General features: G+C 47.2%; 1 protein-coding gene across 1 annotated transcript; it reads right to left on the bottom strand.

Moving 5' to 3' along the window:
- Positions 1-1,053: 1,053 nt before the first annotated feature.
- LOC119358335 (F-box/kelch-repeat protein At5g15710-like) lies at positions 1,054-2,630 on the bottom strand. The gene has a single exon (XM_037624928.1). The coding sequence runs from the start codon at positions 2,628-2,630 to the stop codon at positions 1,407-1,409; it is 1,224 nt and encodes a 407-aa protein (XP_037480825.1). The 3' UTR covers positions 1,054-1,406.
- Positions 2,631-27,047: the final 24,417 nt, after the last annotated feature.

Genomic DNA, 27,047 nt, shown 5'->3' with positions numbered 1-27,047 from the left:
CATTGGCCATGTTACTCTCACAAAAAGTAACAGCTTAGGAGAGTGCTTAAGTAGTACAGGTAAAGTGTCTTGGATTCCAGGGCAGGCATTCAGCACTCATATACTTGATTTTTTTTTAGAACTGATAATGCATCATGTTTATATTATACTCCCTCTGTAAAGAAATATACGAGCTTTTGATCTAAACGCTCTTATATTTCTTTACAGAGGGAGTATTGTTTTGCACAGCAAACTGCAGAAGCAATTTCAGCTAATGCTACGGAAATTGGAAAATGTGCTTTGGGCATTGGAGTAGACGATCCTAGGAACCTGGAAGCTATAATCTTTATATGCCAGTGGAATATTAATGTCACACAAGTTAGAAAATGTTCTTTGGGCTTTGGAGTAGATGGGCATTGGAGTAGATGATCCTAGGAACCTGGAAGCTATAATCTATATATGTCAGTGGAATATTAATGTCACACAAGTTAGAAAATGTTCTTTGGGCTTTGGAGTAGATGAAACCTGAAAGCTGTAACCTTTATGTGTCAGTGGAACATTCACTTTCAGGGGTTGATTTGTTGGTGCAGAAAAATTGCAAACATTTTGTAAAATGTATAGCTAATTAAGGACGCTCTTTATAATGCCATTGTGGAATCACTGGCAAACAACTAAACCACACTGAGCTTAAATGAAGTCATCGTATCTATTCAGAAGGACAATTCACCATGCATACTCCCTCTGTCCCGAATTACTTGTCTTAGATTTCTCTACATATGGATGTATCTAGGCACATTTAGTGTTAGATACATCCGTATCTAAACAAATGTGAGACAAGTAATTTAGGACGGAGGTAATAGAAAACAAAAACATGTTGCCTCATTCTGTTACAGGTATGCATATCAAAGCCGAGAAGGACTAGACAGTTTTCTATGTCGATACACCATATTGTTGATATTCCAATGAAACCATTCAGGTATGATATGCTCACTCGTATGGTTAACTCCCATCACAGATCAAGTGAACTCATGTTTTTAACTTAAAAGAAAATACAAATCAAACACTATTTGGATAAAACAGCACAAGATCCTTTTCATTTCAGATATGGAAATGGAACCACTTACAAGTCACTGTTTGCTAAAAAATGGGAATGGGAACAGGCAGACCTCCAGTTGTATTTGTAACGATACTTCTAACTGCTGAAGTAGTGAAGGATCTCTGATGGCATGACTTGAGAAAATTGGTGGCTCAAGTCAAGTACTAGAAATGTTCTAAATTATTGGCTCAAAGAAGACACTATTCACCTAGCACTTGACAATTGATACAGCTAACAGGAATGATCCAATAGAACATCAAACAGGCATCTGGATGCCGAACTCCAAACCTAAAAGCATCTGAGCTGAAATCTTCGCAATGCAGCTCAACCATCAATAGATCGATGTGTCAAATCTTGGCTCGTAGAAGCAGAACTGGGTATTGCACAATTGGCTTGCGCAGCCAGCAATCCACGACCAAGCTTTCTTGTCGACATCGTATAGGAGACCTCTGCCCTGGTTCCACGAGGTGAAACAGATGAGGTTGTCCTGCCCAAAGCACTCGAATCTCTCGGCAGACAACCTTAACAGAGCCCTGAAGTACTTGGGCGGCATCCTGCTTATTTCCACCCAGACAGTCCTGCCATGATCCAGCTCCCAGATCCTCATACTCTGCAGCGTGCTGTAAAGCCCGATCCTCCCCACTAAGAAGAGCCTTTTGCGAGCTCCGGCGACGAGATACCCATCGAGCAGTGACCGTGGGAATTTCGCTGGTATATGCTCCCATTTGCCCGCATCCACTCTGTACATCATCAGCCCGAGCGGCGAGAGCGTCTCCAGGTACAGCCGGGAGTCGCAGAAGGCCATCTTGGAGGAGCAGAGGTTCTCGGCGGGCATCATCTGGTGCACTGACCATCTGTCCGCCTTGGAGTCGTAGACCTCGGTGGGGAGCGTCTCCCCGTAGACATCGCTGGTGGCGATGACCTTGAAGGAGCCGAGCTTCCGCTCGACGGCGAGCACGAGCTGGCGCTGCTGGTTGTGATGCATCTCCGGGAGCACCCGCCAGGCCTGCGTGAGCGGGTTGCAGACGAGGGTGCGGAAGACGGAGGAGGCGTCGAAGCCGGAGAAGCAGACGAGGCCGCCCGAGGAGCCGACGAGCCAGAGGTCCCAGGCGGGGAGGAAGGCGAGGGGCAGCCGGTAGCGCGCGCGGAGGGGCAGGCTGAGCGCGGCGCAGTGGGCGGGGGCGGAGCCCCGGGCGAAGGCGAGCACGCAGGGCCCGTGGGAGGGCGCGGCGGCGTGCGCGGCGAGGAAGGCCGGGTCGCGCGGGACCGCGGCGGCCCAGCGGCGGGAGACGGCGCGGAGGCGCGGGAGGAGGAAGGGCGGGACCCGGGCCAGCACCTCGAGGAGCAGGTCGTCCGGGAGCGCCGCCCAGACGTCGGCGTCCATGGGCACGTCGGCGGGCGGGGCCGCGGCGGCCGAGGGCGCGGGCGTCGCGGAGCAGGTCTCCTCGTCGAGCCCCCGCGGCCTGGTGGGGCGGGCGGCCGCCGCCGCCGCGCGCGCCCCCGCCGACGCCGCCGCGGTCAGCCGCGCCGCCAGCTCGCGCATGTTGACGTCCATCGCCGGGATCGGAGAGGGCGGGGATCCGGCCGGGGGGGTGGGAGGAGAAATCTCGAATTCCGCTGGGGTCGCTGGGCTCTCTCCCCTCTCTCTCTTTTTGGACGGAGTCGGCGGGCCCCACCCGCGGCGAAACGGGGGAGCACGACGCCGGGGGTGACGGAACGGAACGGAGGGGAGCGGGGCCAGCGGATTCCGTTACGTTTTCGGCGCGTTTGGAACGGAACGGAATGGGGTGTGGTTGGTCGCCGTCGCCGTCGCCGTCGCCTGGCCGGGCAAACCGACCGGCCGGGAAATGAACGACCTCGATAAACCTGAGACCGGTGCGGTGGAGGGCTGAAATGGCCGGAAGCAATTGTTGTTGGAACGAACGAGGAGGCTCATGATGATTTTTTTCTGGAAGAAATCCAGTTTGACCTATGACAGTGGCAAGCGAGCGGCCGTAAAGCATGTTTAGGGGAACCTTCGAAATTTTAGACCTTGAAAAGGAGCCTTTGCACACCATAACTCCTTACATTTGAGCCACTAAAAAAATCCTAGCCAAACTCTTAAACTTAACTTCTCAAATTTGTTTTTCATACAATTTCATTCAAAAAAACTGAAATTAGTCCATTCGGACACGCATTGCACAAGGTCAAATTTGAACTACACTACAAGAAAAGAAATTTAAATTAGGCTACTCGATTTGAAGAAGAAGAAGAAGAAGAAGAAGAAGAAGAAACTACTCGTCGGACGGTGCGACCTCGTCGGAAGCCACCTTCTTCTACATCTTGAGCCGTCGACGCTCCTGGGCGATGAGCTCTGGATACATCCAGCACAGCTCGACCATGTACTCTTCATCGGTGCGCCGCCTCAAGCCACTCGAAGGCCTCCTGGTTAGGGATGTAAATGGTACGGATAATTTCCGCTCCGAATCCGCATCCGCGCCCGTTTTTGAGGATATGGTATGCAATTATGTGAATCCGCCGGATATGGATGCGGGTACGGATTTTGACCAATCGGATATCCGACGGATATGGTAGCGGATATGGTATCCCTACTATCCAGCGGATATGGATTATCCGCTATTTTTTGCGGATTATCCGAGGTATGTAAACCGGATTATATCCGACAAAATAAGCCCAAACGTCCGGTCCATATGTATGCCCATTTAGGTTAGTGATTGTTGATTTGCAGTCACCCCATATACTCTACCATAATCGTACGCAATCACCGCATCCAAAATTGGTAGCATAGCGGCGATAGTGCGTACATATCCTTCTTTCCATCGCCATCTTGCATTGTTGCTTCTCCTCGGCCGCCGTTTGCATCTCTGTTAGTTTAACGATGGTCAAAGATGTGCATAGCCGATCAGTTCGTTCCAACAACGGAGGTAATGATTTGGTAGATGCACAAAGTCCTGCGCAAGTTTAGAGCCCGATGATCTGTGATCATGTCCGGCTGTCAGTTGATGCCGTGAGCAGCCGCACACCTGTGCCATGACATCAGGCACGCCAACTTCGTAGAGCCTCAACGGCCGACAGGCGTGGCCGACGCTTACAGCGGCCATGCTCGGCAGCCCGGATACGACGATGGGCAGCGTCCGCCCGTGCGACCCACGCACGTCGGGACGGCGGTCCGCCATGGATCTGACGTGGGTTTGCATCGGCGCGGCCGTAAAATCTGATAGGAACGTGACTACTAGCAGTCTAGCATGTACTCTGTATGCACGTACTCCTCTACACTCACCTGATTGAAAGCAGCGAATCTAGTAGCTAGATATCAATTCAACTGCTTGCTTGCTTGGGCCTTGGGTTAGCTTCTTGCACTTACACGTCTCGCTGAATCGATGTAACTATGGTCAGACCGTCGGTCTCTTTTATATTTGTCTGTTTTCTTTGGACTCACACACATGCTTGAATATGTGCGTTGCCGTTGCTGGTTACCAATCCCTAGTCCTGACAGTGAATATGTGTGTTCCTACTTACCGGTCAGATTTTATAATATAATTTAATTAGCCATGCATCATCTCATGCTAGTTTTTGTTGCATGTGAGAAAGCATACAAGATGTGTGCATGTCATAAGTGTGTGCATGTCGTGTGTATACATCAATACATGTATATATAGTGTGTGCATATAATATGTGATGCCTCATGTTTCTCTTCTCTATATATACACACGCTAAAAATTTGCAAGTTAATCAGGTGGATGCATACACCTTAGAATAATGCATGTGTGTTCGAACAAATTGATTGTTCATTGTCCACAACTAATTATCATTTCTTATTGTCAAGTATAGCATCTAAATATCTCTTATCATTCTCACAGGAAGTTGCAAGTGGACTGGAAGAAATACCATGTTGAAGAGAAGTCAAGGATGTGCTATGGGCTTCTACTTGACCGACCACTTGCCCTTTATAATATATACAAACTTCAATTGAACATTGAATTAAGTATTTCTTATGTATGACCTTTGTTTTGGACGTGTGTAATGCTACCATTATTTTACCGGTACTATTTATTGTTGCCATATGGGTGTGAGTTATGACTAAATTTTTTGGCCAATCTCTAGTGTAATGCGGTTGGATCAAAAATGTTTTCATATTGTTTGGATAAGTAGAAAAAGGTTCATCTTTTTTGCATGTATCATCCGATATTTTTTGTCCGTTTCTGGTCCGAGTCCGCTCCGAATCCGCTCCGAATCCGTAGTACGATATAATCCGCATTCGAATCCGCATCCGGTCAATATCCGCTCCGCTCCGAATCCGACAAAAAAATATGGTAAAGGATATGGTAAAAGCATTATCCGATCCGATCCGATCCGTTTACACCCCTACTCCTGGTTCTCCCGCACCTCGTGACGGGAGACCAATCGGGGGTCGATTTTGATGAACGTCAGGACCTCGCGGCTACCGATGGGGAAGTTGATATTCGCCTAGTTGTCGTAGAGGCTCACCGCCTTCTTTGGGTGTTAATCACATAGCGATGTGAACTAGATTATTGCCTCTAGTAAAACCCTTTGGGTTTTATTAGTCACATGGTGATGTAAACTAATCACATGGTGATGTGAATTATTGATGTTAAATCACATGGCAATGTGAACTAGATTATTGAATATAGTGCAAGTGGAAGACTGAAGAAAATATGTCCTAGAGATAATAATAAAGTTATTATTTATGTTTCCTTATATCATGATAAATGTTTATTATTCATGGTAGAATTGTATTAACCGGAAACTTAGTACATGTGTGAATACATAGACAAAACAGAGTATCTCTAGTATGCCTCTACTTGACTAGCTCGTTAATCAAAGATGGTTATGTTTCCTGACCATAGACATGTGTTGTCATTTGATGAACGGGATCACATGATTAGAGAATGATGTGATGGACAAGAATCATCCGTTAGCTTAGCATAATGATCATTTAGTTTTATTGCTATTGCTTTCATCATGACTTATACATGTTCCTCTGACTATGAGATTATGCAACTCTGAAATACCGGAGGAACACCTTGTGTGCTATCAAATGTCACAACGTAACTGGGTGATTATAAAGATGCTCTACAGATGTCTTCGAAGGTGTTTGTTGGGTTGGCATAGATTGAGATTAGGATTTGTCACTCCGTGTATCGGAGAGGTATCTCTGGCCCCTCTCGGTAATGCACATCACTATAAGCATTGCAAGCAATGTGAGTAATGAGTTAGTCACGGGATGATGCATTACGGAACGAGTAAAGAGACTTGCCGGTAACGAGATTGAACTAGGTATGATGATACCGACGATCGAAACTCGGGCAAGTAACATACCATGACAAAGGGAACAACATATGTTGTTATGCGATTTGACCGATAAAGATCTTCGTAGAATATGTAGGAGCCAATATGAGAATCCAGGTTCCGCTATTGGTTATTGACCGGAGATGTGTCTCGGTCATGTTTACATAGTTCTCGAATTCGTAGGGTCCGCACGCTTAACGTTCGATGACGATTTGTATTATGAGTTATGTGATTTGATGACCGAAGTTTGTTCGGAGTCCCGGATGAGATCACGGATATGACGAGGAGTCTCGAAATGGTTGAGAGGTAAAGATTCATATATAGGATGATGGTATTTGGACATCGGAAATGTTCCGGGTGATACCGGGTCACCGGAAGGGGTTTCGAGCAACCCCCGGCAAAGATATGGGATTAATGGGCCAAGTAAGGGAACACACCCCCTATAGGGCCAGCCACGTGAGGAGAAAGGGAAAGCAGAGGAGGAAAAGGAAAGTATGAAGTAGGACTCCTACTTCCTTCCCCTCCCCCTCCTTCCTTTCCCCCTTGTCCAAATATGGTAGGGGGGCCGAATTGGATCAGGGGGCGCGCCCTAGGCTGCCTCCCTCCCTCTCCCTTCTTCATATACGTGGGGAGTGCACCCCCAGAACACACATCAATTGTTCCTAGCCGTGTGTGGCGCCCCCCTCCATAGTTAACACTTAACACCTCGGTCATATCGTCGTAGTGCTTAGGCGAAGCCCTGCGCCGGTAACTTCATCATCAACGTCGCAACACCATCGTGCTGGCGGAACTCTCCCTCATCCTCAACTAGATCAAGATCCTGAGGGACGTCATCATGCTGAACGTGTGCTGAACACGGAGGTGCCATACGTTCGGTACTTGGATCGGTTGGATCGTGAAGACGTTCGACTACATCAACCGCGTTACTAAACGCTTCCGCTTTCGGTCTACGAGGGTACATGGACACACTCTCCCGGTTCGTTGCTATGCTTCTCCTAGATAGATCTTGCGTGATCGTAGGAAAATTTTAAAATACTGCGTTCCCCAACAAGGATTTGGGGATGCTCGAACGCATCCGTAACGTCGAGTTCGATAGGTCGGACCTACTTCAAATACTGTTCAAATTGACCAGTCAGCAAATCGACCGCCCTCCTGTTGCTCCTCGTCCACGCAGCCATCCGATTCCATCTTCATATATGTCGACACTGAGCACCCCGTCCTCTACCGCCGCCCTAGATGACGCTTCAGCGAAGTCTGTGTTGTCCTTGATCGTCGTCTATTTCAAGGCGGAGAACGTCGGCCAGAGGTACAGGCGCACCCGGCAGCGCATCCATTAAGCCACGGAGAAAGCCAATGACATAGAATTAGGTGCGTCCAGTATGGCTACCACCTCCACGCTGTTCGTTGTGACCATAAGAAGGAAGTAGTGATTGGTCGAGCCTGACTGCGTTCCGGCCTCCTAGTGGGCTGGCATCCCGGATGGCCGGGCGTGGGCGAAAGAGGGCGACACCGAGGACACGGTGTACAACTCGCCTCAACTCCAACGGGTGCGGACAATGTCGGGAAACGTCGGTGCCGGGCATGCCCAAGTCCCGTTCGACGAAGTGGCCGACCAAGACACAATACATTCTTGCCTCATATGCCACTTTATTGATTGCTTTGTTTGATGCACATACCACTGGATGAATCAGGGATAATAGTTTCATTGTGATGTATATTGTAGGACGCATTCATGATGAATGATCAATAGACTATGAATATTTTTGGATAAAGAGAGCTCTCCCCTAATTCTATTAACAATAACCACATTGTCTTTGATTACAAACTGCTTGAATTTGAAAACTGGCAACACATATGACCTATTAGCGACCAAATGGACAAAGGCACAGAATCGTCAGCCCCAATAGCTCACATGGGCCATATCAACCATATACCAACCGATAACCCACAAAACCAACTAAGCCAGCTCCATCATCCTAAAGTCTAAAAGCTAGATTCTTAGGATGTGGTTAAAAATCACAAGGTTCAAACATACTCCATGACACATGCGTGCGTGTATTCACAAAAGTGAATGTATGTTGATGATTGTGAGGTTTGTTTCCCTAATCCGTTAAAACAAATAAAGGACCCCAATTCCGTATGGCAAGTGGTCGCCAAGAAGGATGACAAGTGCAAACATCTCATATGGCATTTTATGTGCATGGAGTGACATTTTACAAAACTGCCACCATTGGATCCAGGGGCGTTTGTCGGGATCCCATCAGCAGCGAACGTTCGCTAGATATCTATGTCGTGGTTCTAAGTATGACAGTAGAATGGGGGGTAGGAATGTAGAGGCAAGATCCTAGCTATGGAGGAGTTGTACACGCGAGTTTTACGAGTTCAGGCCCTTCTCGGAGGAAGTAACAGCCCTACGTCTCGGAGCCTGGAGGCGGTCGACTGGATTATGCGCGTGTGTGTTACAGGGGGTGCGAACCCTTGTCCCGGAGGAGGGGTGGCTTATATAGAGTTCGCCAGACCCCTCCCGCCCTCAGTTACAAAAGGTTTAAGGTACATAAAGGCAGAGACGTTACTGGTAACGCCTGTAATAAAAGTACATAAATGACCATTAAAGCTATGACTTAAGTCCCGACCGCTGCAGAGTGAGTGGCTCTTAGTCTTCTGGTAGTCGAGTGGTTGTTTGTATGGTCGAGTGTCTTCAAGACTGTCGAGTGGAACATGGCTTTATGGTCGAGTGGACGATGATTTTTCTTCGATTGCTTCTGGTTCTTTAAGGGATGTCCTTGGGGAGGGTATCTTGATCAGATCCATGACCCTACCCTGGGTACATGACTTCATCATTAGCCCCCGAATGGATCAGGGTTTGAGTGAGGAAGGAGTTGAGAACACTTCCGACTCATTCTTCGTGCTATGAGTATATCTTGCTCTGGACCAATGAACTGAGGGAATAACATCAACTTCTTTTTCAGTCGCCTTGGTCCATTCTTAGTTTTTGTCGAGTGAACTTTCACGGTAGAGTTCCGAATGATGATGCGGAGAATGTTTTCTGTCTCACAAGTTGCTCTGCTCTCCGCGGATTTCACGGGATTCGAATTTTGGGAAGCGCGCCGGACGGGCGAGGCTGTGGTAATCGGGACGGATTAGGCAGGTCGCCTCGATCCCCATGCCACCTTTTTCGCCACGTATCGCACGCGCGACTGTTGCGAGATTTGTTTAGATCGTCTGGGTCTACAAGTCAGTCACTCGGGAATGACCTTATAAAAGACACCGGACCGGGCCTTTGAGTTGTGCGCTCTCATTCTCTTCCTTCTTCCTCAGACTTCTCCACCGCGCCCGCTTCTGTTCTCGGCGTCGCAACCTCGCTCGGGCTCGATCCGCCACTGTGGGAAAAGAGAAGACGGTGGCGTTGGAGCGCGCGAAGAAGGCGACCACAAAGGCGAAGGGCAAGAGGACCAGCCGGGGCGGATCCTCGTCAAGATTCGGCCTGCCGCCGGGCTGGATCCAGGGCGACTGGATCCGCTCGACGGTCAGCTAGGACGACCTCGACAACCTGGTGGAGGGGGGACTGATCCCCCACGAATCGGCATGGCTCCCGGGGAACGAGACCGAGCCGCAGCCGTGGGAGGGTGAGTGCGTTCTCCTCGCCACTCACGTCGACCGCGGGTTTTCTTTGCCTCCCCATCCTTTCTTTCGTGGCTTTTTGAACTTCTTCGGGGCTCAACTCCACCACTTCACTCCAAACACCATAGTTTATCTTGCTGCCTTTGTGTCAATGTGCGAAAATTTCTTGGGTTGTCGACCGCACTGGGGTCTCTTCAAACACATATTCACCTGTCGCTCCCAGTCGGTCAAGAAGGCCAATCCGAGTGATGAGAGGATGCATGTGATCCAGATGTACGGGGGCCTCGGGATCCAGATGAGGAACAAGAGTACCTTCCCAGTGATGATCCTTCCCGACCTGGTCCGGGGCTGGCAGTCGACTTAGTTTTACTGTAAGGACCAGCCGACCCCGGGTCAGTCGACTGGACTTCCCCCCTTTTCCCTGGCTCGAGTGGAGAAGCCCTCCTCCTTGAGGGTGATCCCAGAAGAGAAGGCGGAGGTCAAGGCGTTGGTCGAGTGGGTCGTCCAACTTGTCCCGATGGAGTGACTGGGATGGACCTGCTGGAGGTCTTCCTCAGTCGACGCACCCAGCCGCTTCAGGCCCGTGACCATCCGATGTGGATGTACTCGGAACTCGAGGACTCCACTCGGATCCACCCGGAGGACGTCAACGAAGACACAGTGGAGAAGTGGCTGAGGGGAATCACCAGCAACAAAGACAACCCCCGGGGGTCTAGGAGGGTGATTCCATTCGGCCACTCGTGCCAGCCGGAACAGGTACGATTCTGCTTTGCCAAGTATCTTCTTGATTCACTGTGTGACACCTTGTTGATGGTCGACTGTATCTCCTTTGCTCGTTGTCCTTTCAGGCCCTCATTGATATGTACTCGATGCCCAATGGAGTGCAGGAGCAAGGCGTCGAGGAAGGAGCGAGCGGGGGCGAGAGCGGCGACTGGCACTCGGATGCCGAGGAGGACGAGGAGAGCGACGACTCGAGTGAGGACGAGGAGGTCGGCTCGCCTCCTCGCAGAGAGAGGAGATCCAAGCACGCTCACGACCCGGCGAGCACCCCGGTCCGGGCGACCGCGCCGACTGGGCAATCTTCGAAGCGCCCCAGGACGTCTTCCCCAGCGCCGATTGAGAAGGCTCCAAAGCAGCTCAAGGTTGTACCGCCTCCTGCGCCAAAAGCATCGAAGGCCACCTCCAAACTACCGAAGGCTCTGCCCAGGATCAAAGTGATTGTCCCCACCATCTCCAGGTAATCATCTGATCTGTTCTTTTTGTCGACTCGAACAACAAAACGTAACCGACTGAGTGTGGACATTTGTAGTGCTGCTACATCAGGAACCTCTTCCTACCAGTACCGAGACGAGGAGATGGAAGATGCGGTTACCTCCAACCTAGGTAAAACTCTTATGATCTTGTTCTTGATTACTTGGTCGATTGAATTCTAGCGGTTCACTTAGGGTCGACTGAAATTCTCTGCAGCTCCACCCAACGTCATTGATCTCCTAGACGACGATGAAGATGTGGCTCCTAGCCCCAGAAAGAACAAAAGGTAGCGGCTGGCAAGACGGCTCAACAAGGACCAACGACAACACCGACCGTCCGTCAATCTGAAGACGCGGGCGGGGCCTCTGTAACTTTCGTTGTACCCTTGTCAAGTGAGCGCCCCGCACCATCGACTGCACCGGCGTTTCCTTCAGTCGTCCAATCTCCCGCCCCGGAGCTCCAAGTTGCTACACCTGGGTCGTCTGCCCTCTTCTTCACCAGCTACCCTGTTCCGGAAAACCAATCGGATGCGGCTGCAGAAGCCATCCGTTAGGCTGACGTGATGATGGAGCGGATGAAGACAGTGCACGAGAATAGCCAGGCTGCTTACGACGCCAGCGCTGCTCTCCGGGCCAATGTCCAAGTAAGTAGACTTTTGACTGACCTTGTTCTATTAGGATATGCTACCCGAAATATTTTCTTCCAGACAATCTCCTGTTGTTTGCGTCGAATCTGTACTCCCACTGGGTGTTTTGTTGTCTTTGGTATTTGTGCTCTTCCACTCGGTTTGGGCGAGTAGGATCCGAACCGGTGGGGCACGCTAAGTGCACCCACTGGGTGTAGTCCCCGAGACCGTAATCGACTGCTGGGGTCTGAATAGTTTTTTTCCACTCAACCCGGGCGGACCGGTCGAATGAGATCTGAACCGGTGGGGGCATGCTAAGTGCACCCACTGGGTGTAGTCCCCGAGACCGCAGTCGGCTGCGTGCAGTCGGCTGGGGTCTAAGTGAACTCTTGATCTTGTCGATTGACACGTCTTTTGCCTCCTGCAGAAATCTTGTACTCTCATTTCCAAGTTTGCTAAGCTTGAGGAGAAGCAGAGGCAACTCAACCTCGACTTGGAGCTGGCCCAACAGAATTTGAAGAAAGCTCAAGATGAAGCTGCTGGTATGGAAGGTAACTGCCTGTCGACTGTTCATGTCGATCGTCTTTAAAATATTTCTTCGATCTCTTGTTTGATCCGATTGCTTCTTTTGCAGAGAAAATGAAGTTGGCTCTGTAGAAAAAGGACTCGGACCTTGCAGTTGCACAGAAGGAAGCCCAGGATAAGACTGCCCTTGCAGACCAGAAGCTGTCTTCAGTCGGAGCATTGGAAGGGGAGGTGAACAAGCTGAAGTCCTGTCTCAATGAATCTAACCGAGAAGTGAGTCATCTGAAGAAGGATAAAATTGCCCTGAATGAAAAGCTGGAGTCCGCGGTCCACAAGAGGAATGACACAGAAGTTTATCTGAGAACTCTTGCCAAGAAGCTCTATCTTATGCTGGAAGGTACTTCTTTTAAACCGACTGTATTGATGCTTGCAAACGAATCATGTCCGGTCGACTCACTAATTTTTTGACTACAGAATTCTATCAAGACTTTGACAAGGAAACCGAAAGGGTCGAGACGGGTCTGGACCCTATCACTTCTCCAGTTTGCAATGAAACTGCTATGAACATGCTCCGACTGGAGTCTCGTGTCGCCAGCGTCACAAGTTACCTCGCGCGTTTGAAGGTGGCGGTCTCACGAGTCGACTCATTGCTCTGGCCAAGGGCGACGCTTCCAAATGACATGTAATCTCTGATGGCTCGACTCGACGAAATCCCCGTTCGAGTGCAAGAATGGAAGAAGTCCTCCGCCCGGTGTGGTGCTGACATGGCGATGTCCTTGGTACGAGTCCACTACAAGGAAGCCTGTGAAGACAAGCTGGCGGCGATCAAGGTCTCCAACACCAAAAGGCATGACTTCCAGTCCTTTATGGAGACTTTCATCGCTACTGCCACTCATATTGCTGATGGGATCGACTTGGACGAGTTCGTCGAACCAGCCAGCCCTCCTCTTGCCGAGTGAACAAACTTACGAGATTTGAATCTGTCTTAAATTTGCCTCGGAATGCCGAGTGATTGCTGTAACCGTTAAACTCCTTCGGGCTTGATGCTCAAGTACTTTTGATTTGCTGCTTGGAACTTTAGGATTTATCCGAATTGCTTTTGAGTATACTGATACGTCCATTTTGCATCATGCTTTTATATCGATATTTATTGCATTATGGACTGTTATTTCACTTTATGTCACAATACTTATGGCTATTCTCTCTTATTTTACAAGGTTTACATAAGGAGGGAGAATGACGGCAGCTGGAATTCTGGGCTGGAAAAGGAGCAAATATTAGAGACCTATTCTGCGCAACTCCAAAAGTCCTAAAACTCCACAGAACATCTTAAAATAAATAAAGAAAAATCCTCGCCAAAGATGAAGGCCAGGGGGTGCTACACCTTGAGCTTGCGTTGGTTTTCCCCGAAGAGGAAGGGATGATGCAGCAGAGTAGCGTAAGTATTTCCCTCAGTTTTTGAGAACCAAGGTATCAATCCAGTAGGAGGCCACACTCAAGTCCCTCGTACTTGCACAAAGCGATAGCTACTCGCAACCAACGCGATTAGGGGTTGTCAATCCCTTCACGGTCACTTATGAGAGTGAGATTTGATAGATATAATATTTTTGGTATTTTTGGTACAAAGATGCAAAGTAAAAAGTAAAAGTAAAGTAAAAAAGCAAAGCAAAGATTAAAGTGATGGAGATTGATATGATGAGAATAGACCCGGGGGCCATAGGTTTCACTAGTGGCTTCTCTCAAGAGCATAAGTATTCTACGGTGGGAGAACAAATTACTGTTGAGCAATTGATAGAATTGAGCATAGTTATGAGAATATCTAGGCACGATCATGTATATAGGCATCACGTCCGTGACAAGTAGACCGAACGATTCTGCATCTACTACTATTACTCCACTCATCGACCGCTATCCAGCATGCATCTAGAGTATTAAGTTAAAAACAGAGTAATGCCTTAAGCAAGATGACATGATGTAGAGATATAAATTCATGCAATATGAAATAAACCCCATCTTGTTATTGTTGGAAATATGCCCTAGAGGCAATAATAAAAGCATTATTATTATATTTCCTTGTTCATGATAATTGTCTTTTATTCATGCTATAATTGTGTTATCCGGAAATCGTAATACATGTGTGAATAACAAACACCAACATGTCCCTAGTAAGCCTCTAGTTGATTAGCTCGTTGATCAACAGATAGTCATGGTTTCCTGACTATGGACATTGGATGTCATTGATAACAAGATCACATCATTAGGAGAATGATGTGATGGACAAGACCCAATCCTAAACATAGCTCAAGATCGTATAGTTCGTTTGCTAGAGTTTTTCCAATGTCAAGTATCCTTTCCTTAGACCATGAGATCGTGTAACTCCCGGATACCGTAGGAGTGCTTTGGGTGTACCAAACGTCACAACGTAACTGGGTGACTATAAAGGTAGACTACGGGTATCTCCGAAAGTGTCTGTTGGGTTGACACGGATCAAGACTGGGATTTGTCACTCCGTATGACGGAGAGGTATCACTGGGCCCACTCGGTAATGCATCATCATTATGAGCTCACAGTGACCAAGTGTCTGGTCACGGGATCATGCATTATGGTACGAGTAAAGTGACTTGCCGGTAACGAGATTGAACGAGGTATTGGATACCGACAATCGAATCTCGGGCAAGTAACATATTGATTGACAAAGGGAATTGAATACGGGGTTGCTTGAATCCTCGACATCGTGGTTCATCCGATGAGATCATCGAGGAGCATGTGGGAGCCAACATGGGTATCCAGATCCCGCTGTTGGTTATTGACCGGAGAGTCGTCTCGGTCATGTCTACATGTCTCCCGAACCCGTAGGGTCTACACACTTAAGGTTCGGTGATGCTAGGGTTGTAGGGATATGTATATGTAGTAACCCGAATGTTGTTCGGTGTCCCGGATGATATCCCAGACGTCACGAGGAGTTCCGGAATGGTCCGGAGGTAAAGAATTATATATAGGAAGTACTATTTCGGGCATCGGGACAAGTTTCGGGGTCACCGGTATTGTACCGGGACCACCGGAAGGGTCCAGGGGGTCCACCGAGTGGGGCCACCTGCCCCGGGGGGCCACATGGGCTGTAGGGGGTGCGCCTTGGCCTACATGGGCCAAGGGAACCAGCCCCAAGAGGCCCATGCGCCTAGGGTTCAAGAAGGGAAGAGTCCCAAAGGGGGAAGGCAACCCCTAGGTGCCTTGGGGGGGAGGGATTCCTCCCTTGGCCGCCGCCCCCCCTAGGAGATTAGATCTCCTAGGGCCAGCGCCCCCCCCCCTTGGCTCCCTATATATAGTGAGGGAAGGAGGGCCTCTCATACCACGCCTTTGGTGCCCTCCTCTCCCTCTCCAACACCTCCTCCTCCTCCATAGAGCTTAGCGAAGCCCTGCCGGAGTACTGCAGCTCCATCACCACCACGCCGTCGTGCTGCTGCTGGAGCCATTTTCCTCAACCTCTCCTCTCCCCTTGCTGTATCAAGAAGGAGGAGACGTTACGCTGACCGTACGTGTGTTGAACGCGGAGGTGCCGTCCGTTCGGCGCTAGGATCTCCGGTGATTTGGATCACGTCGTGTACGACTCCCTCATCCCCGTTCTTTGAACGCTTCCGCTCGCGATCTACAAAGGTATGTAGATGCATCCGACCACTCGTTGCTAGATGAACTCATTGATGGATCTTGGTGAAAGCGTAGGAAAATTTTTGTTTTCTGCAACGTTCCTCAACAGTGGCATCATGAGCTAGGTCTATGCGTAGTTCTTCTTGCACGAGTAGAACACAATTTGTTGTGGGTGTAGATGTTGTTAACTTTCTTGCCGCTACTAGTCTTATCTTGCTTCAACGGTATTGTGGGATGAAGCGGCCCGGACCAACCTTACACGTATGCTTACGTGAGACCGGTTCCACCGACTAACATGCACTAGTTGCATAAGGTAGCTGGCGGGTGTCTGTCTCTCCTACTTTAGTTGGAGCGGATTCGATGAAAAGGGTCCTTATGAAGGGTAAATAGAAGTTGACAAATCACGTTGTGGCTTTCACGTAGGCAAGAAAACGTTCTTGCTAGAACCCTATTGCAGCCATGTAAAACTTGCAACAACAATTAGAGGACGTCTAACTTGTTTTTGCAGCAAGTGCTTTGTGATATGATATGGCCAAAGTTGTGATGAATGATGAATGATATATATGTGATGTATGAGATGTTCATGCTATTGTAATAGGAATCACAACTTGCATGTCGATGAGTATGACAACCGGCAGGAGCCATAGGAGTTGTCTTTATTTTTTGTATGACTTGCGTGTCATTGAGAAACGCCATGTAAATTACTTTACTTTATTGCTAAACGTGTTAGCCATAGTGGTAGAAGTAATAGTTGGCGAGCAACTTCATGGAGACACGATGATGGAGATCATGATGATGGAGATCATGGTGTCATGCCGGTGACAAGGTGATCATGGAGCCCCAAGATGGAGATCAAAGGAGCTATGTGATATTGGCCATATCATGTCACTATTATTATTTGATTGCATGTGATGTTTATCATGTTTTGCATCTTGTTTGCTTAGAACGACGGTAGTAAATAAGATGATCCCTCATAATAATTTCAAGAAAGTGTTCCCCCTAACTGTGCGCCGTTGCGACAGTTCGTTGTTTGAAAGCACCACGTGATGATCGGGTGTTAGATTCCGACATTCACATACAACGGGTGTAAGACAGATTTACACATGCTAAACACTTAGGTTGACTTGACGAGCCTAGCATGTAGAGACTTGGCCTCGGAACACAGAAGACCTAAAGGTCGAGCATGAGTCGTATAGAAGATACGCTCAACATGAAGATGTTCACCGACGTTGACTAGTTCGTCTCACGTGATGATCGGTCACGACCTAGTTAACTCGGATCATGTTATACTTAGATGACTGGAGGGATGTCTATCTGAGTGGGAGTTCATAGAATAATTTGATTAGATGAACTTAATTATCATGAACTTAGTCTAAAATATTTACAATATGTCTTGTAGTTCAAATGGCCAACGTAGTCCTCAACTTCAACGCGTTCCTAGAGAAAACCAAGCTGAAAGACGATGGCAGCAACTATGCGGACTGGGTCCGGAACCTGAGGATCATCCTCATAGCTGCCAAGAAAGATTATGTCCTACAAGCACCGCTAGGTGAAGCTCCCGTCCCACAGAACCAAGACGTTATGAACGCTTGGCAGACAGGTGTTGATGATTACTCCCTCGTTCAGTGCGGCATGCTTTACAGCTTAGAGCCGGGGCTCCAAAAGCGTTTTGAGAGACATGGAGCATATGAGATGTTTGAAGAGCTGAAAATGGTTTTTCAAGCTCATGCCCGGATCGAGAGATATGAAGTCTCCGACAAATTCTTCAGCTGTAAGATGGAGGAAAATAGTTCTGTCAGCGAGCACATACTCACTATGTCTGGGTTACATAACCGCTTGACTCAGCTGGGAGTTAATCTCCCGGATGACGCGGTCATTGACAGAATCCTCCAGTCGCTTCCACCAAGCTACAAGAGCTTTGTGATGAACTTCAATATGCAGGGGATGGAAAAGACCATTCTCGAGGTATTTGCAATGCTGAAATCAGCAGAGGTAGAAGTCAAGAAGGAACATCAAGTGTTGATGGTCAATAAAACCACTAAGTTCAAGAAGGGCAAGGGTAAAAAGAACTTCAAGAAGGACGGCAAGGGAGTTGCCGCGCCCGGTAAGCAAGCTGCCGGGAAGAAGCCAAAGAATGGACCCAAGCCCAAGACTGAGTGCTTTTATTGCAAGGGAAGTGGTCACTGGAAGCGGAATTGCCCCAAATACTTAGCAGACAAGAAGGCCGGCAAAACGAAAGGTATATGTGATATACATGTGATTGATGTGTACCTTACCAGTATTCGTAGTAGCTCCTGGGTATTTGATACCGGTGCGGTTGCTCACATTTGTAACTCAAAGCAGGAGCTGCGGAATAAGCGGAGACTGGCGAAGGACGAGGTGACGATGCGCGTCGGGAATGGTTCCAAGGTCAATGTGATCGCCGTCGGCACGCTACCTCTACATTTACCTTCGGGATTAGTTTTAAACCTTAATAAATGTTATTTAGTGCCAGCTTTGAGCATGAACATTGTATCAGGATCTCGTTTAATTCGAGATGGCTACTCATTTAAATCCGAGAATAATGGTTGTTCTATTTATATGAGAGATATGTTTTATGGTCATGCTCCAATGGTGAATGGTTTATTCTTAATGAATCTCGAGCGTAATACTACACATGTTCATAGTGTGAGTACCAAAAGATGTAAGATTGATAATGATAGTCCCACATACTTGTGGCACTGCCGCCTTGGTCACATAGGTGTCAAACGCATGAAGAAGCTCCATGTTGATGGACTTTTAGAGTCTCTTGATTATGAATCATTTGACACGTGCGAACCATGCCTCATGGGTAAAATGACCAAGACTCCGTTCTCGGGAACAATGGAGCGAGCAACCAACTTATTGGAAATCATACATACTGATGTGTGCGGTCCAATGAGTATTGAGGCTCGCGGTGGCTATCGTTATGTTCTCACCCTCACTGATGACTTGAGTAGATATGGGTATGTCTACTTAATGAAACACAAGTCTGAGACCTTTGAAAAGTTCAAGGAATTTCAGAGTGAGGTTGAGAATCAACGTGACAGGAAAATCAAGTTCCTGCGATCAGATCGTGGAGGAGAATACTTGAGGCACGAGTTTGGCACACACTTAAGAAAATGTGGAATAGTTTCACAACTCACGCCTCCTGGAACACCTCAGCGTAATGGTGTGTCCGAACGTCGTAATCGCACTCTATTAGATATGGTGTGATCTATGATGTCTCTTACTGATTTACCGCTATCTTTTTGGGGCTATGCTTTAGAGACTGCCGCATTCACTTTAAATAGGGCTCCGTCGAAATCCGTTGAGACGACACCATATGAATTATGGTTTGGGAAGAAACCTAAGCTGTCGTTTCTAAAAGTTTGGGGATGCGATGCTTATGTCAAGAAACTTCAACCTAAAAAGCTCGAACCCAAGTCGGAAAAATGCGTCTTCATAGGATACCCTAAAGAAACTACTGGGTATACCTTCTACCTCAGATCCGAAGGCAAGATCTTTGTTGCCAAGAATGGATCCTTTCTAGAGAAAGAGTTTCTCTCGAAAGAAGTAAGTGGGAGGAAAGTAGAACTTGATGAAGTATTACCTCTTCAACCGGAAAATGGCGCAACTCAAGAAAATGTTCCTGAGGTGCCTGCACCGACTGGAGAGGAAGATAATGATGATGATCATGAAACTTCAGATCAAGTTGCTACTGAACTTCGAAGGTCCACAAGGACACGTTCCTCACCAGAGTGGTACGGCAACCCTGTCTTGGAAATCATGTTGTTAGACAACGGTGAACCTTCGAACTATGAAGAAGCGATGACGGGCCCGGATTCCGACAAATGGCTGGAAGCCATGAAATCCGAGATAGGATCCATGTATGAAAACGAAGTATGGACTTTGACTGACTTGCCCGATGAGCGGCGAGCCATAGAAAATAAATGGATCTTTAAGAAGAAGACAGACGCGGATGGTAATGTGACCATCTATAAAGCTCGGCTTGTCGCTAAGGGTTATCGACGAGTTCAAGGGGTTGACTACGATGAGACTTTCTCACCGGTAGCGAAGCTAAAGTCCGTCCGAATCATGTTAGCAATTGCCGCATTCTACGATTATGAGATATGGCAAATGGACGTCAAAACGGCATTCCTTAATGGTTTCCTCAAGGAAGAATTGTATATGATGCAGCCGGAAGGTTTTGTCGATCCTAAGAATGCTAACAAGGTGTGCAAGCTCCAACGCTCGATTTATGGGCTGGTGCAAGCATCTCGGAGTTGGAATATTCGCTTTGATGAGATGATCAAGGCGTTTGGGTTTACGCAGACTTATGGAGAAGCTTGCGTTTACAAGAAAGTGAGTGGGAGCTCTGTAGCATTTCTCATATTATATGTAGATGACATACTTTTGATGGGAAATGATATAGAACTCTTGGACAGCATTAAGGCCTACTTGAATAAGAGTTTTTCAATGAAGGACCTTGGAGAAGCTGCATATATATTAGGCATCAAGATCTATAGAGATAGATCAAGACGCCTCATAGGTCTTTCACAAAGCACATACCTTGATAAGATATTGAAGAAGTTCAATATGGATCAGTCTAAGAAGGGGTTCTTGCCGGTGTTGCAAGGTGTGAAATTGAGCTCAGCTCAATGTCCGACCACGGCAGAAGATATAGAAGAGATGAGTGTCATCCCCTATGCCTCAGCCATAGGTTCTATTATGTATGCCATGCTGTGTACCAGACCTGATGTAAACCTTGCCGTAAGTTTGGTAGGAAGGTACCAAAGTAATCCTGGCAAGGAACACTGGACAACGGTCAAGAATATCCTGAAGTACCTGAAATGGACTAAGGAAATGTTTCTCGTTTATGGAGGTGACGAAGAGCTCGTCGTAAAGGGTTACGTCGACGCTAGCTTCGACACAGATCTGGATGACTCTAAGTCACAAACCGGATACGTGTATATTTTGAATGGTGGGGCAGTAAGCTGGTGCAGTTGCAAGCAGAGCATTGTGGCGGGATCTACATGTGAAGCGGAGTACATGGCAGCCTCGGAGGCAGCGCATGAAGCAATTTGGGTGAAGGAGTTCATCACCGACCTAGGAGTCATACCCAATGCGTCGGGGCCGATCAAGCTCTTCTGTGACAACACTGGAGCTATTGCACTTGCCAAGGAGCCCAGGTTTCACAAGAAGACAAGGCACATCAAGCGTCGCTTCAACTCCATTCGTGAAAATTTTCAAGATGGAGACATAGATATTTGTAAAGTACATACGGACCTGAATGTAGCAGATCCGTTGACTAAACCTCTCCCTAGAGCAAAACATGATCAACACCAGAATTCCATGGGTGTTCGATTCATCACAATGTAACTAGATTATTGAATCTAGTGCAAGTGGGAGACTGTTGGAAATATGCCCTAGAGGCAATAATAAAAGCATTATTATTATATTTCCTTGTTCATGATAATTGTCTTTTATTCATGCTATAATTGTGTTATCCGGAAATCGTAATACATGTGTGAATAACAGACACCAACATGTCCCTAGTAAGCCTCTAGTTGACTAGCTCGTTGATCAACAGATAGTCATGGTTTCCTGACTATGGACATTGGATGTCATTGATAACGAGATCACATCATTAGGAGAATGATGTGATGGATAAGACCCAATCCTAAACATAGCTCAAGATCGTATAGTTCGTTTGCTAGAGTTTTTCCAATGTCAAGTATCCTTTCCTTAGACCATGAGATCGTGTAACTCCCGGATACCGTAGGAGTGCTTTGGGTGTACCAAACGTCACAACGTAACTGGGTGACTATAAAGGTAGACTACGGGTATCTCCGAAAGTGTCTGTTGGGTTGACACGGATCAAGACTGGGATTTGTCACTCCGTATGACGGAGAGGTATCACTGGGCTCACTCGGTAATGCATCATCATTATGAGCTCACAGTGACCAAGTGTCTGGTCATGGGATCATGCATTACGGTACGAGTAAAGTGACTTGCCAGTAACGAGATTGAACGAGGTATTGGGATACCGACGATCGAATCTCGGGCAAGTAACATATCGATTGACAAAGGGAATTGAATACGGGGTTGCTTGAATCCTCGACATCATGGTTCATCCGATGAGATCATCGAGGAGCATGTGGGAGCCAACATGGGTATCCAGATCCCGCTGTTGGTTATTGACCAGAGAGTCGTCTCGGTCATGTCTACATGTCTCCCGAACCCATAGGGTCTACACACTTAAGGTTCGGTGACGCTAGGGTTGTACGGATATGTATATGCAGTAACCCGAATGTTGTTCGGTGTCCCAGATGATATCCCGGACGTCACGAGGAGTTCCGGAATGGTCCGGAGGTAAAGAATTATATATAGGAAGTACTATTTCGGGCATCGGGACAAGTTTCGGGGTCACCGGTATTGTACCGGGATCACCGGAAGGGTCCCGAGGGTCCACCAGGTGGGGCCACCTGCTCCGGGGGCCACATGGGCTGTAGGGGGTGTGCCTTGGCCTACATGGGCCAAGGGCACCAGCCCCAAGAGGCCCATGCGCCTAGGGTTCAAGAAGGGAAGAGTACCAAAGGGGGAAGGCAACCCCTAGGTGCCTTGGGGGGAGGGATTCCTCCCTTGGCCGCCGCCCTCCTAGGAGATTGGATCTCCTAGGGCCGGCGCCCCCCCTGGCTCCCTATATATAGTGAGGAAAGGAGGGCCTCTCATACCACACCTTTGGTGCCTCCCTCTCCCTCTCCAACACCTCCTCCTCCTCCATAGAGCTTAGCGAAGCCCTGCCGGAGTACTGCAGCTCCATCACCACCACGCCGTCGTGCTGCTGCTGGAGCCATCTTCCTCAACCTCTCCTCTCCCCTTGCTGGATCAAGAAGGAGGAGACGTTATGCTGACCGTACGTGTGTTGAACACGGAGGTGCCGTCCGTTCGGCGCTAGGATCTCCGGTGATTTGGATCACGTCGTGTACGACTCCCTCATCCCCGTTCTTTGAACGCTTCCGCTCGCGATCTACAAAGGTATGTAGATGCACCCATCACTCGTTGCTAGATGAACTCATAGATGGATCTTGGTGAAAGCGTAGGAAATTTTTTGTTTTCTGCAACGTTCCCCAACAGTTATCCTCGATGGCAACGATGCAATACGTGCCTTGCTGCCCCTTCTGTCACTGGGAAAGGACACCGCAAGATCGAACCCAAAGCTAAGCACTTCTCCCATGGCAAGAACTACCAATCTAGTTGGCCAAACCAAACGGATAATTCAAAGGGACTTGCACAGATAACCAATCATACATAAAAGAATTCAGAGAAGATTCAAATATTATTCATAGATAGACTTGATCATAACCCCATAATTCATCGGTCTCAACAAACACACAGCAAAAAGAAGATTACATCGAATAGATCTCCACAAGAGAGGGGGAGAACTTTGTATTGAGATTCAAAGAGAGAGAATAAGCCATCTAGCTACTAACTATGGACCCGACGGTCTGAGGTAAACTACTCACACTTCATCGGAGGGGCTAGGATGATGTAGAAGCCCTCCGTGATGACGGCCCTCTTCCAGCGGAGCTTCGGAATAGGCCCCAAGATGGGATCTCGTGGATACAGAAAGTTGTGGCGGTGGCATTAGGTTTTTGGCTCCTGTTCTGATCGTTTGGGGGTATGTGTGTATATATAGGATGAAGAAGTGCGTCGGTGGAGCACCGAGGGGCCCACGAGGCAGGGGGCGCGCCCCCCACCCTCGTGACCTCCTCTTTGACTCCTTGGAGTAGGGTCCAAGTCTCCTGGATCACGTTCGGTGAGAAAATCATGTTTCTGAAGATTTTATTCCGTTTGGACTCCGTTTGATATTCTGTTTCTCCGAAACACTGAAATAGGAAAAAACAGCAATTCTGGGCTGGGCCGCCGGTTAATAGGTTAGTCCCAAAAATAATATAAAAGTGGAAAATAAAGCCCAATATAGTCCAAAATAGTAGATAATATAGCATGGAGCAATCAAAAATTATAGATACGTTGGAGACGTATCAGGGGGCCCACACCTTGCTAACGAGGGTAGGGGGCGCCCCCCCTAGGGCGCGCCCCCTACCTCGTGGGCCCCCTGGTGGCTCTCCGACGTCCATCTTCTCCTATATGAAGTCTTTCGATGAGAAAAAAATGAGAAGGAACTTTTCGGGACGAGACTCCGCCGCCACGAGGTAAAACCTTGGCGGATCCAATCTAGAGCTCCGGCGGAGCTGTTCTGTCGGGGATACTTCCCTCTGGGAGGGGGAAATCATCACCAACGCTCCTCTCATCGGGAGAGGGCAATCTACATCAACATCTTCACCAGCACCATCTCATCTCCAAACCCTAGTTCATCTCTTGTATCCAATTCTTGTCTCAAAGTCCGGGATTGGTGCTAGTAGGTTGCTAGTAGTGTTGATTACTCCTTGTAGTTGATGCTAGTTGGTTTATTTGGTGGAAGATCATATGTTCAGATCCTATATGCATATTATTACCCCTCTGATTATGAACATGAATATGCTTTGTGAGTAATTATGTTTGTTCCTGAGGACAAGGGGGAAGTCTTGCTATTAGTAGTCATGTGAATTTGGTATTCGTTTGATATTTTGATAAGATGTATGTTGTCTAGCCTCTAGTGGTGTTATGTGAACGTCGACTACATAACACTTCACCATTATTTGGGCCTAGAGGAAGGCATTGGGAAGTAATAAGTATATGATGGGTTGCTAGAGTGACAGAAGCTTAAACCCTAGTTTATGCGTTGCTTCGTAAGGGGCTGATTTGGATCCATATGTTTCATGTTATGGTTAGGTTTACCTTAATACTTTTGTTGTAGTTGCGGATGCTTGCAATAGAGGTTAATCATAAGTGGGATGCTTGTTCAAGTAAGAACAGCACCCAAGCACCGGTCCACCCACATATCAAATTATCAAAGTATCAAACGCGAATCATATGAACGTGATGAAAACTAGCTTGACGATATTCCCATGTGTCCTCGGGAGCGCTTTTCCTATTATATGAGTTTGTTACGGCTTGTCCTTTGCTACAAAAGGATTGGGCCACCTTGCTGCACTTTATTTACTTTTGTTACTTGTTGCTCGTTACAATCTATCCTATCACAAAACTATCTGTTACCACTTATTTCAGTACTTGCAGAGAATACCTTGCTGAAAACCGCTTATCATTTCCTTCTGCTCCTCGTTGGGTTCGATACTCTTACTTATCGAAAGGACTACGATAGATCCCCTATACTTGTGGGTCATCAAGACTCTTTTCTGGCGCCGTTGCCGGGGAGTGTAGCACCTTTGGTAGGTGGAATTTGGTAAGGAAAAATTTATATAGTGTGCTGAAATTTACTGTCACTTGCTACTATGGAAAGTAATTCTCTGAGGGGCTTGTTCGGGGTATCTTCACCCCGTCCAGTAGAGCAAAGAGTTGCTCCTCAACCTACTGAACCTATTGAAAATGAAACTCCTTTTGAATTTCCTTCGGGTATGATGGAAAAACTGCTAGCTAACCCTTTTACAGGAGATGGAACAAAGCATCCTGATGAGCACTTAATATATGTGGATGAAGTTTGTGGATTATTTAAGCTTGCAGGTATACCCGATGATGTTGCTAAGAAGAAGGTCTTCCCTTTATCTTTGAAGGGAGACGCATTGATATTGTATAGGCTATGTGATGATTTGAGATCCTGGGACTATAAAAGATTGAAGTTGGAATTTCATCAAAAATATTACCCTATGCATCTTGTTCATCGTGATCGCAATTATATATATAATTTCTGGCCTCGCGAAGGAGAAAGCATCGCTCAAGCTTGGGGGAGGCTTGAATCAATGTTATATTCATGCCCCAATCATGAGCTCTCAAGAGAAATGATCATTCAAAATTTTTATGCTCAACTTTATGAAAACAATCGCACCATGCTCGATACTTCTTGTGCTGGCTCTTTTATGATGAAGACTATTGAATTCAGATGGAATTTATTGGATAGAATTAAACACAACTCTGAAGATTGGGACCTCGACGAAGGTAAGGAGTCAGGTATGACACCTAAGTTTGATTGTGTTAAATCTTTTATGGACACCGATATTTTCTGTAAGTTTAGCACTAAATATGGACTTGACTCTGAGATGGTAGCTTCTTTCTGTGAATCTTTTGCTACTTATGTTGATCTCCCTAAGGAGAAGTGGTTTAAATATCATCCTCCCATAGAAGTAAAAGTAGCTGCACCTATTAAAGTTGAAGAAAAGACTGTCACTTATAATGATCCTATTCTTCCTACTTCTTATATTGAGAAACCACCTTTCCCTGTTAGAATAAAGGATCATGCTAAAGCTTCAACTGTTGTTCGTAAAAGCAATATTAGAACTTATACACCTCCTGAGCAAGTTAAAGTAGAACCTAATATTGCTATTGTTAAAGATCTCTTGTCTGATAATATTGATGGGCATGTTATTCAGTTCGAAAGTGAAACTGCTAGAATTGCTAAACCTTGTGATAAAGATAAACATAGACATGTGGTAGGCGTGTCTGTTATTTCTGTTAAAATAGGAGATGATTGTTATCATGGCTTATGTGATATGGGTGCTAGTGCTAGTGTAATACCTATTGACTTATACGAAGAAATTAAGAATGAAATTGCACCTGCTGAGTTAGAAGGTATTGATGTCACAATTAAACTTGCCAATAGAGATACTATTTCACCAATTGGAATTGTTAGAGATGTTGAAGTCTTGTGTGGGAAAACTAAATATCCTGCTGATTTTCTTGTTCTTGGTTCCCCACAAGATAGCTTTTGTCCCATTATATTTGGTAGACCCTTCTTAAATACTATCAATGCTACCATAGATTGCACAAAGAATGTTGTTACTGTTGGCTTGGATGATATGGTTCATGAGTTTAATTTCTCTAAATTTAGTAAACAACATCGTGAGGAAGAATTACCTAGTAAGTATGAAATTATTGGTC

Source organism: Triticum dicoccoides, chromosome 2A, assembly GCF_002162155.2.
Source record: "Triticum dicoccoides isolate Atlit2015 ecotype Zavitan chromosome 2A, WEW_v2.0, whole genome shotgun sequence".
NCBI lineage: Eukaryota > Viridiplantae > Streptophyta > Magnoliopsida > Poales > Poaceae > Triticum > Triticum dicoccoides.
Note: the sequence above shows the minus strand (reverse complement) of the source record. Positions and strands in the feature narration are given on the sequence as shown.

What these genes read in the sequence shown, in the direction of transcription:
- LOC119358335 (XM_037624928.1), bottom strand. Translation starts at nt 2,630, where the DNA reads ATGGACGTCAACATGCGCGAGCTGGCGGCGCGGCTGACCGCGGCGGCG.